Here is a 16,000-nt window from a genome sequence, read left to right on the forward strand (position 1 = left end):
AAGCTGGGGCACCCGGGTGGGGACGCGTCAGACCATGGATGCTGTGGCCGCCCAGAACATGGCCTGTGAATCTGCTGTGCATTTACTAGGGAAGCAGCTGGGTCCCTGTGAGCAGAGAGTGGGAGGGTGGGTAGGTGTGAAGATCAGGCTGTCCTTGGGCTGAGCGAGCCTCTCCCAGTCGCCCTGCACTAGCGGATGGTCCCTGCGGGGCCTCAGATCAGCCGTCCTCCTCGCAGGTGGATGGGGACATCCCGCCCCGGGTGAAGAAGGACGCTCACGAGCTCATCCTGGACTTTATCCGCTCACGGCCTCCACTGAAGCAGGTGCCGCCCCGGCCTCCTCCTCCTCCTCCTCCTCAGGGGCCGCCCGGGGCCTGGTGCTGTCCTGTGGCCAGCCTGGGAGGTGTCCCAGTGCGTCTGCATCACGGGTGAGGCGGGCTGGCTTCCTCTTGCCTGTGTGCCAGCCGGGGGCTCTGTGGCCCTGGGCCCTTTTTCTGGGAAGGGGCCATGTGAGCCATGCCCACCCCACCCCAGGTGCATGTGGAGCCCAGAGCCCCCTGGGAGCGGCACTCCCTCCGGGTGGGCCTGGCCAGCTCTTCCAACTCCAGAGTGGGCCCGTGTCATGGCCACTTCCCCGCCGCAGGTCCCGCTTCCCCGCCGCAGGTCCCGCTTCCCCGCCGCAGGTCCCGCTTCCCCGCCGCAGGTCTCGCTTCCCCACCGCAGGTCTCCGAGAGGCGGCTGCGCCCGTTGCCACCGAAGCAAAGGTCTCTGCACGAGAAGATCCTGGAGGAGATCAAGCAGGAGCGGAGGCTGCGCCCGGTGCGGGGCGAGGGCTGGGCTGCCCGCGGTGAGCGAGGGGATGGTGGAAGAGAGCCCTGTGCCCCCGGCTGGGGTCCCCCATCCCCCTGGTCAGGTTGCATGTTGGAAGGTGGTGTCTCCCTGAGGGCGCCTGAACCCATGGAAGGCACAGAACATCTTAATTTTTGAGGCACACAGGCTTTTGAAACAGATTACTTGGGGATAAAAAATTTAAATTAAAATAATATATATTTGTTTGAGATGGAGTCTCGCTCTGCCACCCAGGCTGGAGTGCAGTGGAGTGACCTTGGCTCACTACAACCTCCGCCCCCCGGGGTTCAAGCGATTCTCCTGCCTCAGCCTCCTGGGTAGCTGGGACTACAGGCACCTGCCACCACGCCCAGCTAATTTTTTTTTTTGTAGTTTTAGTAGAGATGGGGTTTCACCATATTGGCCAGGCTGGACACAAACTCCTGGGCTCAAGTGATCTGCCCGCCAAGGCCTCCCAAAATGCTGGCATTACAGGTGTGAACCACTGCACCTGGCCAAAAATTAAAAATTTTGAGGCTGGGCTCAGTAGCTCATGCCTTTTAATCCCAGCAGTTTGGGAGGCTGAGGCGAGAGGATCACTTGAGCCCAGGAGTTCAGGACCAGCCTGGGCAATATAGTGAGACCTCATCTCTGACAAAAATTTCAAAGAAAAATTAGCCAGGTGTGGTGGCACATGGCTGTAATCCTAGGTGCTCCAGGGGCTGAGGTGGGAGGATTGCTTGAGCGTGAGAGGTTGATGTTGCAGTTAGCCATGATTGCACCACTGTCCTCTAGACTCTAGACTGAGTGACAGAGTGAGACCTAGTTTCAAGAAAAAAAAAAAAATCAGTTTTTGAAGCCGGGCGCAGTGGCTCACGCTTGTAATCCCAGCACTTTGGGAGGCCAAGGCGGGCGGATCACGAGGTCAGGAGATCGAGACCACGGTGAAATCCCGTCTCTACTAAAAATACAAAAAATTAGCCAGGTGTGGTGGCGGGCGCCTGTAGTCCCAGCTACTCGGAGAGGCTGAGGCAGGAGAATGGCGTGAACCCGGGAGGCGGAGCTTGCAGTGAGCCGAGATTGCACCACTGCACTCCAGCCTGGGTGACAGAGCGAGACTCTGTCTCAAAAAAAAAAAAAAAAGAAAAGAAAAATCACTTTTTATGCCTCTCATTAAAACCTTTACGAGGCCATTGGAATTTCCTATGTCTTTTTTTTTTTTGAGACCGGGTCTCGCTCTGTCACCCCGGCTGGAGTGCAGTGGCACCATTATAGCTCACTGCAGCCTCAACCTCTCAGGCTCAAGCAATCCTCCCACCTCAGCCTCTCGAGTAGTTGTGATGACAGGCATGCACCACCACGCCCGGCTAATTTTTGTGTTTGTTGTAGAGGCAGGGTCTCACTCTGTTGCCCAGGCTGGTGTTGAACTTGTGGGCTCAAGTGATCCTTCTGCCTCAGCTTCCCGAAGTGCTGGGGTTATAGGTGTGAGCCCCCACGGCCTGCCTAACATGATCTTATACCGTATTATCCTGCTCTTGGCCTGTATTTGCCACTCTACATAGTTTACAATAGTATGACATTATTTCAGCATTTAGAAGAAAAATAAAATAAAAGCAAAATTTTTAAGTGTTTTTCTTTTCTTTTCCCTTTTTTTTTTTTTTTGAGACGAAGTTTTGCTCTGTTGCCCAGGCTGGAATGCAGTGGCACCATTATAGCTCACTGCAACCTCTGCCTCCCGGGTTCAAACGGTTCTCCTGCCTCAGCCTCCTGGGTAGCTGGGATTACAGGCATGCACTACCGTGCCCAGCTAATTTTGTATTTTTAGTAGAGATGGGGTTTCTCCATGTTGGTCAGGCTGGTCTCAAACTCTCGACCTCAGGTGGTCTGCCCACCTCGGCCTCCCAAAGTGCTGGGATTACAGGCGTGAGCCACCGTGCCCAGCCTAGTTCCTCATTTTTTTAAAATGGCTGGCTAGCCCTCAGTTTCCCCTTCTGCAAAGTCAGGGAATTAAGACAGCTGGTGCACACAAAGCTGTCAGCTCCTGCCTACTGTCTCCCCGTTCACTGGCCCGTCCTGCCTCGGCTCCCATCTCCCCAGGGTTTGGCTCTCTGCCCTGCATCCTCAACGCCTGCTCTGGAGATGCCAAGTCCACGTCCTGCATCAACCTGTCAGTCACAGATGCTGGGGGCAGCGCCCAGCGCCCGCGGCCCCGCGTGCTGCTCAAGGCACCCACCTTGGCCGAAATGGAAGAGATGAACACGTCTGAGGTGAGGACCCATGGGGATTCCTGAAAAGAGACCAGGAATGGGAGGGTGGAGGCCAAGGAAGTGTGAAGGGCTAAGCTGAGCCGGGGGCAGCAGCGATTGCAGTGTCTCCTGTCCAGAGGCCCTCCCTTGAAACTGATGTCCTGCTGTAGGAGGAGGCCTGTGGGGCTCGGGGACCCTGCCATCTTGGCCGCTCAGAAGGGTGACTGGGAGAGGGCCTGGGCTGCCTTCTCCCACAGATGATGGAAGGCTGACAGCGGAAGTGCCTCGCTGTCCCAAGCCCCGGAAACAGCCCCCCGCTAGTTGATGTGACAAGGTGGACCCAGCAAGGCTCCCTGCTCACCCTGGCTGCCTTGTGAATGGGACGCTCCTCTCTTCACAGGAAGGGCTGGCGATGGCCTTGTTGGGGGCCATCCCAGAAGGCTCTGCCTCCATCTGACCCTAGACCTGTCCTTTTCTGGAAGGGCTTGGGAAGGGCTTGGTTACTCGGGCACTTGCCATGAACTGTCCAGAGGCAGGCAGGCTGGGAAGTGGGTGGAGGCTGCCCCACGTCGCAGCAGACCCAGCGGCACCCCTGGGTCCTTTGCTTCAGTCCAGGCATGGGCAGGAGGCACTGGTGGGCATTGTCAGGGCAGGGCCGCATCTGGTGTGTCCATAGGAAGAAGAGTCTCCATGTGGGGAGGTGACGCTGAAACGGGACCGCTCCTTCTCAGAGCACGACCTGGCCCAGCTCCGAAGTGAGGTGGCCTCTGGCATGCAGTCGGCCACCCAGCCCCCAGGAGGGATGGAGCCACCACGGCCCCGAGCTGGCAGCGCCCATGCGTGGAGGCCTGGCTCCCGAGACCAGGGCAAGTGCTGCTTCTCACCCCCGTACCCCCCTTCGCCCCCACCCCGATCCATCCTGTGGGCACCCATCCCTCCACCTCAGCCCATGTCTTCCTGAGCAGGCAGCTCCCAGGGACCCAGGGAGCTCCTGCCTGCAAGAGGGCACCACCTCAGGCAGGCATCTCCCTTTTTTTAACTTGAAAACTTCTTAAGTAGTGCATGTTTATTATGAAAATATTTTTTAATATTTAAAAAGAATTCTCATGATTCTATTACCTACACATAATTATTATTAACGTTGGGATATAGAAAGATAGCTAACTAGATGAGTGATAGACCCTTCTAGGCCTCTGAGAAGGGAGCCATGTGTCCCTGGTGAGCTGGCACACGGCTCTGGAACCTGAGCCATGATTCCTTCAACTCCTTTTCGCGCTGCTGAGCACAGAACGATTCTTGCTGGCTCTGCAGGGCTGGTCCTACCACTGTGAGAGCTGAACTTCACAGACAGCCCTGGCGACTCAGGGTTCTCGTCACCCCACCCACCACATCCCACCAGGCACAGCCAGGCCTCCTTGTCTGCCTGCGAGGCCAGAGTCTTGGGACAATCACGTTTGGTGCTTATGGCTCCCTTCCCAATGTTAAGAGGTCCAGGCCAGGCCAGTTCCAAAGCTCACACTTAACCTAGGTCTCCCTCACCCGGAGCTGTGCCTCAGCCTCTTGGAGTTGGTGGAGGGATGGAGGTCGACCCTCAGCTCCAGTGTGAGGTGTGGACTATAGGAGGAGGGTCCTGCCCGACGCATCTGTAGTCTGCCTCACTGGTGCTGTGGGACTGCCCGTGCCAGCTCGTTCTGGGGCTCAGACACAGGGACCCTCTATACCACACAGGCCTCAATGAACGTCCCAATGTGGAAGCCACACTCTTCGCTTTTTTTTTCTTTTTGAGACAAGGTCTTCCTCTGCTGCCCAGGCTGGAGTGCAGAGGCCATCACAGCCCACTGCAGCCTTGACCTCCTGGGCTCAAGCAATCCTCCCGCCTCAGCCTCCTGAGTAGCTAGGACTACCGATGTGCTCCATGATGCCTGCCTAACTTTTATATTTTTCTATAGAGATGAGGGTCTCGCTACATTGCCCAGGGTGGTCTCGAACTCCTAGGCTCAAGGTTCCACCCGCCTCGGCCTCCTAAGTGCTAGAACTGCCGGTGTAGCTACTGCACGGCCGCTTCTCCACTTGACCTTTTGCTTGGTTCCCCTGGAGCCCTCCACCATGTCTATGATCCGCTCGTCACAGTCCTCCTTACCACACAGCTCCTGCCAGGCAGTCCTGATGGAGCCTCTGCTCTCCCCCAGGTACCTGTCCTGCGAGTGTCTCTGACCCCAGCCACCCCCTACTCAGCAACCGGGGCTCCTCAGGGGACAGACCCGAGGCCTCCACGACCCCTGATGCCAAACACCTGTGGCTGGTGAGTGAGGGTGCAATTGTTGTCCAGGGCGGCCCAGGGGGCGTTTTTGCACCCAGCTTCCCGCTGCCAGCCGGGTCTGGGGGATGGGTCTGAGCACCTGTCTGGGGGGCGCGTGGTCTTAGCACCTGTCTAGAGACTGTAGTCTGAGCACGTGCCTGGGGGCGTGGCCTGAGCACCTGCCTGGGGGCGTGGCCTGAGCGTGGGCGGGGGGGCGTGGTCTGAACATCTTCCTGGCACCAGCGGCGGAGCTGCTGGCCTGGGGCCGTGGTCTCTGCTGCCGCCTGCTGGGGCTGAACCGCACTGCACTGAGGCCCTGGAGCCTGGTCCCTAATTGAAGGGTTCAGTGTGGGGTTAGGGCAGACGGTGAACCTGCGTGCCCTGTGCCTGGAGGTCAGTGTGAGGGGGGTTCACTTGGTTGAGACCTTGACTCTGGCCGTGACGCCGCCACGGTACTGCTCAGCCCCTCTGCCCTCGGTTTCTTATCTGACCTGTAATTGTGAGGAGCTCACCTTTGCTGACATCTTGAGGCCCACGTGGACCTGAGTTCTGGTGCAGGATTTAATCAACTGAGGTAAGGGGAGTGTGCGGCCGTGGGCCACGGTGGCAGCATGCAGGTGTTGGAGGGATGTGAACCATGTGGTTGCTGTCACTATTTGAGGTTTTATCCAGAGGCTCAGATGAGAACAGATGTTAAAATGCTTTGAGAACTATAAGCCTTATATAAATGCAAGGCACTGTTTGTATCCCCTGCTGAAACACAGAGCTTGTCCCATTAGTCTGGGTCATATCCCCCCGAAACGCAGGGCCTGTCCCGTCAGTCTAGGTCATATCCCACCGAAACGCAGGGCCTATCCCATGAGTCTGGGTCATATCCCACCGAAACGCAGAGCTTGTCCCGTTAGTCTGGGTCATATCCCCCCGAAACGCAGAGCTTGTCCCATTAGTCTAGGTCATATCCCCCTGAAACGCAGGGCCTGTCCCGTCAGTCTGGGTCATATCCCACCGAAACGCAGGGCCTGTCCCGTCAGTCTAGGTCATATCCCACCGAAACGCAGGGCCTGTCCCGTCAGTCTAGGTCATATCCCACCGAAACGCAGGGCCTGTCCCGTCAGTCTGGGTCATATCCCACCGAAACACAGGGCCTGTCCCATGAGTCTAGGTCATATCCCCGCAAAATGCAGGGCCTGTCCCGTCAGTCTAGGTCATATCCCACCGAAACACAGGGCCTGTCCCATGAGTCTGGGTCATATCCCACCGAAACACAGGGCCTGTCCCATGAGTCTGGGTCATATCCCCCTGAAATGCAGGGCCTGTCCCGTCAGTCTAGGTCATATCCCACCGAAACGCAGGGCCTGTCCCATGAGTCTGGGTCATATCCCCCTGAAATGCAGGGCCTGTCCCGTCAGTCTAGGTCATATCCCACCGAAACGCAGGGCCTGTCCCATGAGTCTGGGTCATATCCCCCTGAAATGCAGGGCCTGTCCCGTCAGTCTAGGTCATATCCCACCGAAACGCAGGGCCTGTCCCATGAGTCTGGGTCATATCCCCCTGAAATGCAGGGCCTGTCCCGTCAGTCTAGGTCATATCCCCCCGAAACGCAGGGCCTGTCCCGTCAGTCTAGGTCATATCCCCCCGAAACGCAGGGCCTGTCCCGTCAGTCTAGGTCATATCCCCCCGAAACACAGGGCCTGTCCCGTCAGTCTAGGTCATATCCCCCCGAAATGCAGGGCCTGTCCCATTAGTCTGGGTCATATCCCACTGAAACGCAGGGCCTGTCCCATCAGTCTGGGTCATATCCCACCGAAACACAGGGCCTGTCCCATGAGTCTGGGTCATATCCCCCTGAAATGCAGGGCCTGTCCCGTCAGTCTAGGTCATATCCCACTGAAACACAGGGCCTGTCCCATCAGTCTGGGTCATATCCCACCGAAACACAGGGCCTGTCCCATGAGTCTGGGTCATATCCCCCTGAAATGCAGGGCCTGTCCCGTCAGTCTAGGTCATATCCCACCGAAACGCAGGGCCTGTCCCATCAGTCTGGGTCATATCCCACCGAAACACAGGGCCTGTCCCATGAGTCTGGGTCATATCCCCCTGAAATGCAGGGCCTGTCCCGTCAGTCTAGGTCATATCCCCCCGAAACGCAGGGCCTGTCCCGTCAGTCTAGGTCATATCCCCCCGAAATGCAGGGCCTGTCCCATTAGTCTGGGTCATATCCCACTGAAACGCAGGGCCTGTCCCATCAGTCTGGGTCATATTCCACCGAAACACAGGGCTTGTCCCGTTAGTCTGGGTCATATCCCCCCGAAACGCAGGGCCTGTCCCGTCAGTCTAGGTCATATCCCACTGAAATGCAGGGCCTGTCCCATTAGTCTAGGTCATATCCCACTGAAACACAGGGTTTGCCTAGGTTTAGCTATATATCACTGCATCAAAAGTTACCTCAAAATGCAGCATCTGAAAATAACAAACATGTATTATCTCACCCAGTTTCTGAGGGTTGGGACTCCGGCAGTGTCTTAGCTGTGTGGCTGTGGCTCAGGGTCTTTCGTGAGGCTGCAGTTAGGATGGCAGTGGGGCCTGATGTTGACTGAAGGCTCAAATGGGGGCTGGAGGAGCCGCTTGAAGTGGCGTCCTCACCCAGCTGTGAGCAGGAGGCGTGAGTCCCTTACTGTGTAGGCCTCTCTCAGGCTGCTTGGGGATCCCCACAGCATGGCGGCTGGCGTCCCCCAGAGCACATGGTTCAAGAGTGAGCACAGTGAAAGCCACTGAGTATTTATGACCAAGTCCAGAAGTGCCACATTGTCTCAACTCATTAGGAGTGAGTCACTAAGTCCAGCCTATTCTCAAGGGGAGGGAGGGAATTAAGGTCCACTTCTTTTTTTTTTTTTTTTTTTTTTTTTTTTTTTTTTTTTTTTTTGAGATAGAGTCTGGCTCTGTTGCCCAGGCTGGAGTGCAGTGGCGCCATCTCGGCTCACTGCAAGCTCCGCCTCCCAGGTTCACGCCATTCTTCATTCTTCTGCCTCAGCCTCCCGAGTAGCTGGGACTACAGGTACCCGCCACCACGCCCGGCTAATTTTTAGTATTTTGAGTAGAGACGAGGTTTCACCGTGTTAGCCAGGATGGGCTCGATCTCCTGACCTCATGATCCACCCGCCTTGGCCTCCCAAAGTGCTGGGATCACAGGTGTGAGCCCCTGTGCCCGGCCAAGGCCCACTTCTTAAGGAATTAGAGGACGCATTTAAGATGACCACAGGTCACGTGAGTGGTTCTTCAGCTCTGAAGTCTCAGAAGTGCTTTCTGAAGGGGGGCTACTGAAGCATCACAGAACCTGGCCTTCCATCTGCCCTGGGCTCACAGCCTCACAGCCTCACCTGGGGAGCAGGCGGCTGTTCTCTGTACCTGACCTGAGGTCTCCTGGCCACGGACGTTGTTAGCGTAACATCTGTGACATCTGAGGTGAATTGTTCAGATGGAAACAGCACTATCAGGCAATTGGCAACAGAAGCCCAAAGCCCTGGGTGCCTCAGGTCAGAGTGAGGAACGAATGCAAGGGCCCCAGCTCCCCCAGTGCCAGTAGCATGTGTTCACAGCTTTAGACAGGATAACCCACTGCAAATCCAAAGCAGAAAACATGGTCCAACTCCATCTCTGTGGCACCTTCATAGATGGTGCCCACCTGCCTTGGCAGTAATGACCAACACTGCGAACACTGCGCTGGCACTGTGTTTAAGGGCTTTAACTGAATCATCTCCATGGAGCTGAAATCCAGCCCCATTTTACAGAAGAGAAAACTGACGCTTAGAGAGATCAGGTGTCAAGTTCTATGCCAAGCACAGGGAAGCAAAAACGGGACTCACTCAACATAATGTGGCCCCAGGAATCGGTGGCCAGGACACGGGAGGTGTGCTGAGTGCAGATGGGCAGATGCAAGCTGAGCCCCAGGAGTGAGGTGGCCTGCTGGAGGGTCCTGGACCTTCCAGAAAAGAGGACATCAGTTGTTCAGGGAGGGAAGATTTGAGATGGACTCTGGCTGGTGTGGATCAGCCCATGGTGTGTTTGCAGGCAGGGACACCTTGAACAAACATGGGCTGAGGGGAGTTTGTGTGGAGCGTGGCCAATGAAGGCTGGGCTGGCTGGCAGGGTCCGCTGGTCATGGGAGGCCTGGCCTGCGGCGGCAGGGCCCATCAAAGACATAGGGATGGATGGCTGATGGACAGATGGCTGACGGACAGTGTTTTAGAAGGTCTCAGGCTTGTTTAGGCTGAGGCCAGGGAGGTGTGAAGGTCCTCAGGGAAGGAGAGTAAGCTCGGGGAGACTCCTGCATAGAAAGACTTTCTGCCTGAGGCCGAGTGAGCACAGCCCCTGGCCCTGCCCCTAGGAGTTCAGCCACCCCGTGGAGAGCCTGGCGCTGACCGTGGAGGAGGTGATGGACGTGCGCCGTGTGCTGGTGAAGGCCGAGATGGAAAAGTTTTTGCAGAACAAGGAGCTCTTCAGCAGTCTGAAGAAGGGGAAGGTGAGGCTGCCTAGACGCGGGGCTACGCTCTTGCCCGCTGGGTCGGGCAGGTGCTGACAGGGCCAGATCCCAGGACTGTTTGCTCATGATCTGGTTGGGAGCCCTGAGGGGGCAGCAAGGACAGGGCGGTACCCCAGGGAGCTGTGGGCAAAGCCGGGCTCTAACCTATCTTTCCTGACAGATTTGCTGCTGCTGCCGGACCAAGTTCCCGCTGTTCTCGTGGCCGCCCACCTGTCTCTTCTGCAAGAGGTGAGCCTTCCGTTTAGCTGTCAGTTCACAAGGGAAGGAGGAGGCGAGAAACCTCTGGGCAGTGCCGCCCACAGAACTTCCTGTGATTCCAGGAATGTTCTAGCATGTTCCATGGCTGATGAGTCCACAAAATATGGTTAGTATGAATGAGGAGTTAAATTTTAAATTTTATTTAAATTAAATTAAATTTAAATTGCTAAGCAACTCCCAGTTTCAGCCAAGATGGGGTAATAGGCATCTTCCACAGCCAAGAACAAACAGGATGTGAAACAATGGTTTTCAAGACAGCAGGCAACAAAAAGGAAACACAACAGGGCAGGCCTGCCATCAACACAGTCATTGCTTGGAGAGTTTCTAGGTCATGAGCCACAGCTGCCAGACTCCCCGAATGGAGGAGGTAAAGCTGAGAATCCAGGGAGACCACAGCAGCTCGAGTCCGCCGTGCAGAACTCTAGAGGAGAGGGCTGCGCCGAGAAAGCCTCAGAGAAGGCCCCCCTCTCTGAAGGAAATGACTGAAGGCTGCAGAACATTTATCCTAAAGCAGAGGTTGGCAGACTATAACCTCGGGCCAAATCTGGTCCTTGGCCTGTTTTGCAAGTAAAGTCTTATTGGAACACAACCACACCCATTTGTTACTCGATCAGCCACGCCTAAAAGGTTTATTCTCTGGCCCTTTACACAAAAAATTTACCTTCCCTTGTTCTAAAGATCTGAAGGGACGGTGCTCAGGGCCACGGATGAGTAACATCCGTTTCCACCAGCCACAGCCAGAAATGTCATAATTCACAGGGCACTAACTGGAGCGCACACAAAGGCCTGGCCTCACTAGTGTGGAGTAAGTAGCCCAAAGTATCATAAAAGCAAGACCTGAAAGGATCAAACTGTTCACAGGTTTCTTAACTGATTCTGAGAACAAAGCTCAAGGATAAGAATTTTTTAAAAACCAACACAAAAACAAACCAGTACTCAGCAAGATAAAATGTCTGGCATGCAAAAAACAAGACAAAAGTAATCACAATGTATTGTGGGTTTTGTAACACATGTATGGGTAGTGTTGATAACAACAGCATGAAGGTCAGGGAGAGGGGAAAACTGGAAGTATACTTTTCTTTTTTTTTTTTTTTGACACGGAGTCTCGCTCTGTCACCCAGGCTGGAGTGCAGTGGCGCGATCTTGGCTCACTGTAAGCTCCGCCTCCCGAGTGAGTTCCCACCAGTCTCCTGCCTCAGCCTCTCTAGTAGCTGGGACTACAGGCACCTGCCACCACACCCAGCTAATTTTTTGTATTTTTAGTAGAGATGGGGGTTCACCATGTTAGCCAGGATGGTCTCGATCCCCTGACCTCAGGATCTGCCCGCCTCTGCGTCCCAAAGTGTTGGGATTACAGGCGTGAGCCACCGTGCCTGGCCAGAAGTATACTATTTTAAGGTTCACTATGATAAGGTGAATCACTATGATAAGGTATAGTAAGGTATTATACACACTATACAAATATTATTTAAAGGTAGACTGTGATAAGCTGAAGATGTATACCATAAGTCCTAAAGCAACCACTAAAATAAAAAACGGTTACAGCTAATAAGCCAACAAAGGAGATAAGATGGAACCATAAAAAGTAATCAATCCAAAAAAAGGTAGGAAAAGGAGAACAAAGAAATGAGTCCAAAAGAAAACAAATAGCAAATGACAGCCTTAAACACAACTGTATGTAGCATCACATGAACTGTAAGTGATCCAAACAGCCCAGTAAAAGCTAGAGTTCCCAGACTGAATGAATGAAAAAGTAAGGCTGGGCTGGGCGCGGTGCCTCACTCCTGTGATCCCAGCATGTTGGGAGGCCGACGCTGGCAGATCAGAAGGTCGGGAGATCGAGACCATCCTGGCTAACATGGTGAAACCCCGTCTCTACTAAAAATACAAAAAATTAGCCGTGCGTGGTGGCAGGCGCCTGTAGTCCCAGCTACTCGGTAGGGTGAGGCAGGAGAACTGCTTGAACCTGGGAGGTGGAGGGTTCAGTGAGCCGAGATGGCACCACTGCTCTCCAGACTGGGCGACACAGGGAGACTGTCTCAAAAAAAAAAAAAAAAAGATAAGGCTGGGTATGGTAGCTCATGCCTATAATCCCAGCACTTTGGGAGGCTGAGGTGGGAGGATCACTTGAGCCAAGGAGGTCAAGGCTGCAGTGAGCTATGATGGTGTCACTGCACTCCAGCCTAGGTGACAGAGCAAGACCCTGTCTGGGAAAAAAAAATCACCTAATTTTGTCTGTAAAATTACGTATATTTCTGTTGATATATGCTTGGAAAAGCCTTGAGGATGGAAACCATTACTAGCAGGGATCATTTCTGAGGATGTGGTGTCTACATTTTAATTCTCTCATGTTTGAATTTTTTTTTTTTTTTTTGAGATAGAGTTTCATTCTTGTTGCCCAGTCTGGAGTGCAATGCCGTGATCTCAGCTCACTGCAATCTCTGCCTCCCAGGTTCAAGTGATTCTCCTGCCTCAGTCTCTCAAGTAGCTGGGAATACAGGCATGTGCCACCACGCCCGGCTAATTTTGTATTTTTAGTAGAGATGGGGTTTCTCCATGTTGGTCAGGCTGATCTCCAACTGCCGACCTCAGGTGATCGCCCACCTTGGCCTCCCAAATTGCTGGGATTACAGGGGTGAGCCACCATGCCCAGCCTTGAATTTTTTTTTTTTTTTTTGAGATGGAGTCTTGCTCTGTTGCCCAGGCTGGAGTGCAGTGGCACAATCTTGGCTCACTGCAAGCTCCACCTCGCGGGTTCACGCCATTCTCCTGCCTCAGCCTCCCTAGTAGCTGGAACTACAGGTGCCCGCCACCACACCCAGCTAATTTTTTTGTATTTTTGGTAGAGACGGGGTTTCACCGTGTTAGCCAGGATGGTCTCAATCTCCTTACCTCGTGATCCACCCGTCTCGGTCTCCCAGAGTGCTGAGATTACAGGCTTGAGCCACCGCACCGGGTCTTGAATTTTTTATAAGAAGGTATTTATTTTTGAAATCAGATATGGGAATTAAAACAAAATTGCATCACTGTTTAAAACTGAGCATCTCAATTAAGGCCCCTCTGGCTTCCATGGGGCTTTTATGGTGAGTAGTGTCAGGTACACACCAATGTCTACACATCTTCTTAGAAGGAATCTTAGATGTCTTTCCAAGACAGTGTGCAAGTTTTTTTTTGTTGTTTGTTTGTTTTTTTAAGACAGAGTCTCTCTCACCCAGGCTGCAGTGCAGTGGCACAATCTCCGCTCACTGCAACTTCCACCTCCTGGGTTCATGCCATTCTCCTGCCTCAGCCTCCTGAGGAGCTGGGATTACAGGCGCCCGCCACCATGCCCGGCTAATTTTTTGTATTTTTAGTAGAGATGGGGTTTCACCATCTCGGCCAGGTCGATCTTGAACACCTGACCTCGTGATCCACTGGCCTTGGCCTCCCAAAGTGCTGGGATTACAGGCGTGAGCCATCGCACCTGGCCAACAGCGTGCAGTTTTTAAAGACCCTTGTAGGTTTTTGTTTTTAAACATTTCAGAAGTATGTGACCCATCATGCCTTGGTTCAGAAACAAAAATCTGCTTAAGAGGGACTTTTGCCATCAGTATTTGTTTGTTTTTTTTTGAGACAGAGTTTCACTCAGTCCCCCAGGCTGGAGTGCAGTGGCATGATCTCAGCTCACTGCAACCTCCACTTCCCGGGTCTCAGCCCCCCAAGTAGCTGGGATTACAGGTGCCTGCCACCACACCCATCTAATTTTTGTATTTTTAGTAGAAACAAGGTTTCACCTTGTTGGTCAGGCTTGCCTCGAACTCCAGACCTCAGGTGATCCACCTGCCTTGGCCTCCCAAAGTGCTGGGATTACAGGCGTAAGCTACCACGTCTGGCCCACCACCACTATGTTTAAACCTTACTCTATATCCTACTGCTTGGCAACAGAAAACTTGGCAGGAGAAAACTCCTGGAGCCAACCTTCCTGAGAGAATGCCGAGGAGCACGTATATTTTGGGTGGATACGTAAGTATAAAGAAAAGCAAGATTTTGGAGTAAAATAAAGTACTGAAGTAACCAAGCATCAAGCAGAAGGCAAGGATGGTTTGAACTTGGACGTGTGGAGGCCGGGATGTGACTCTTAGCTGTTTGTTTGTGGGCTTCCTCCCTGCTGACGCTGCATTTCCTCTGTTCCCTTCCAGAGCTGTCTGCACTTCCTGTAGCATAAAGGTGAGGACCATGTGGGATCTCTGGGGTCTGAGCAAGGTAGATGAGGGGCTCCACTGGCTTTGATTGGATGTGTTGGATGATGCTGCCCTCACCAGGCACCTCATCCATTTCCTTTCGGGCAGAATCCATTCCTGTACTTTCCAAGATAGTGTGCAGTTTTTAAAGACCCTTACAGGTTTTTGTTTTTAAACATTCCACGTTAGTAGCCTCTTGCCAAAAAAACCCTTCACTTCCCCTCTAAACGTCCTACCTTCTTACATTCTATAACTTTTTGGGTGTTTTAGGAGGGGTTCCTTATTGCAGTTGCGGTGTGTGCTTATGTGCAGGTGCACAGAGGTAAAGGGATCCTAACATTTAGAAGTATGTCAGCTGGGCACAGTGGCTCACACCTGTAATCCCAGCATTTTGGGAGGCCAATGAGGTTGGCGGACCACTTGAGACCAGCCTGACCAACATGGTGAAACCCCATCTCTACTAAAAATACAAAAAAATTAGCTGGGCATGGTGGCACACACCTGTAATCCTAGCTACTCAGGAGGCTGAGGCATGAGAATTACCTGAACCTGGGAGGTGGAGGCCACAGTGAGCTATGATTGCACCACTGCACTACAGCCTGGGTGACAGAGACTCCGTCTCAAAAAGATAAAATACAAATAAAAGTATGTCACCATTCAGTCATGGTGGCTCATGCCTGCAGTTCCTGCACTTCGGGAGGCTGAGGTGAGAGGATCTCTTGAGCCCAGAAGTTCAAGGCTGCAGTGAGTATGGCTGTGCCTTTGCACTCCAGCCTGGGCAACAGAGCAAGATCTGTGTCTTCAAAAGAAAAAAATATATATATATATATGTGTGTATATTATATATACACACATATATACGTATATATATACACATATATATACAGACACACACACACACATATATGTATATGTTACCCGTCAGGCCTCAGTTCAGAAGCAAGACTCTGCTTAAGGAGTACTCTTACTACCACTATTTTTAACTCTTACTCTATATCCTGTCACTTGGCCATGGAAAAACTTCCACCTCATCCATGTTAAATGTTGATTATGTGCAGGGCATGGTGGTAGGTCCTGTATGGTATAAAGAGGGACAGTTCTTGCCCCCTACAAAGTCCCTGTCCAGATGAGCAGGAAATGTGGCAGGTCCCATATGGTATAAAAAGGGACAGTTCTTGCCCTCTAAGAAGTCCCTGTCCAGATGAGCGGCAAGCAGGAATCCCGTGCCAGTCTTCAGCCAAAAGGCACAGAGGAGACATTAGAGAGCACAGGGACAGAGAATATTCTCCAGGCAGCTCTGGCTGCCACGCAGGTCCCAGACTGGGGAGGGAGGTCCCCTAGCACTGAGTGTGCCTGAGTGTCTGTGGTGATGGGAGGGAGGTCCCCTAGCACTGAGTGTGCCTGAGTGTCTGTGGTGGTGCCTGGTTCATACCTCCTGCCTCTGTGCTGCAGGTGAAGATGCCGTCTAAGAAGTTTGGACACATCCCTGTCTACACACTGGGCTTTGAGAGTCCTCAGAGGGTATCAGCTGCCAAAACTGCGCCAATCCAGAGAAGAGACATCTTTCAGTGCGTTCTTTGCCTTGCTGCTGATGTCACTGTGGTGGTCGG

General features: G+C 53.3%; 1 protein-coding gene across 4 annotated transcripts in view; it reads left to right on the forward strand.

Annotated features, from left to right (window-relative positions):
* The window catches only part of SPIRE2 (spire type actin nucleation factor 2), a 43,491-nt gene that overhangs the window by 25,894 nt on the left and 1,597 nt on the right, over window positions 1-16,000 (forward strand). For 3 of the 4 annotated variants that reach the window (XM_055232901.2, XM_063613059.1, XM_055232900.2), the window contains exons 6-14: window positions 237-323; window positions 723-846; window positions 2,925-3,094; window positions 3,750-3,939; window positions 5,263-5,375; window positions 9,757-9,891; window positions 10,073-10,140; window positions 14,349-14,376; window positions 15,843-15,958. In XM_055232901.2, coding sequence (XP_055088876.1) covers window positions 237-323; window positions 723-846; window positions 2,925-3,094; window positions 3,750-3,939; window positions 5,263-5,375; window positions 9,757-9,891; window positions 10,073-10,140; window positions 14,349-14,376; window positions 15,843-15,958 — 1,031 coding nt within the window. Of the gene's footprint in view, window positions 1-236; window positions 324-722; window positions 847-2,924; window positions 3,095-3,749; window positions 3,940-5,262; window positions 5,376-9,756; window positions 9,892-10,072; window positions 10,141-14,348; window positions 14,377-15,842; window positions 15,959-16,000 lie in introns of those variants that run through there. The other variant, XM_055232904.2, reaches the window with a different exon arrangement.

The sequence above is a fragment of the Symphalangus syndactylus genome, chromosome 11 (genome assembly GCF_028878055.3).
Source record: "Symphalangus syndactylus isolate Jambi chromosome 11, NHGRI_mSymSyn1-v2.1_pri, whole genome shotgun sequence".
In the NCBI taxonomy this organism is placed as follows: Eukaryota; Metazoa; Chordata; class Mammalia; order Primates; family Hylobatidae; genus Symphalangus; species Symphalangus syndactylus.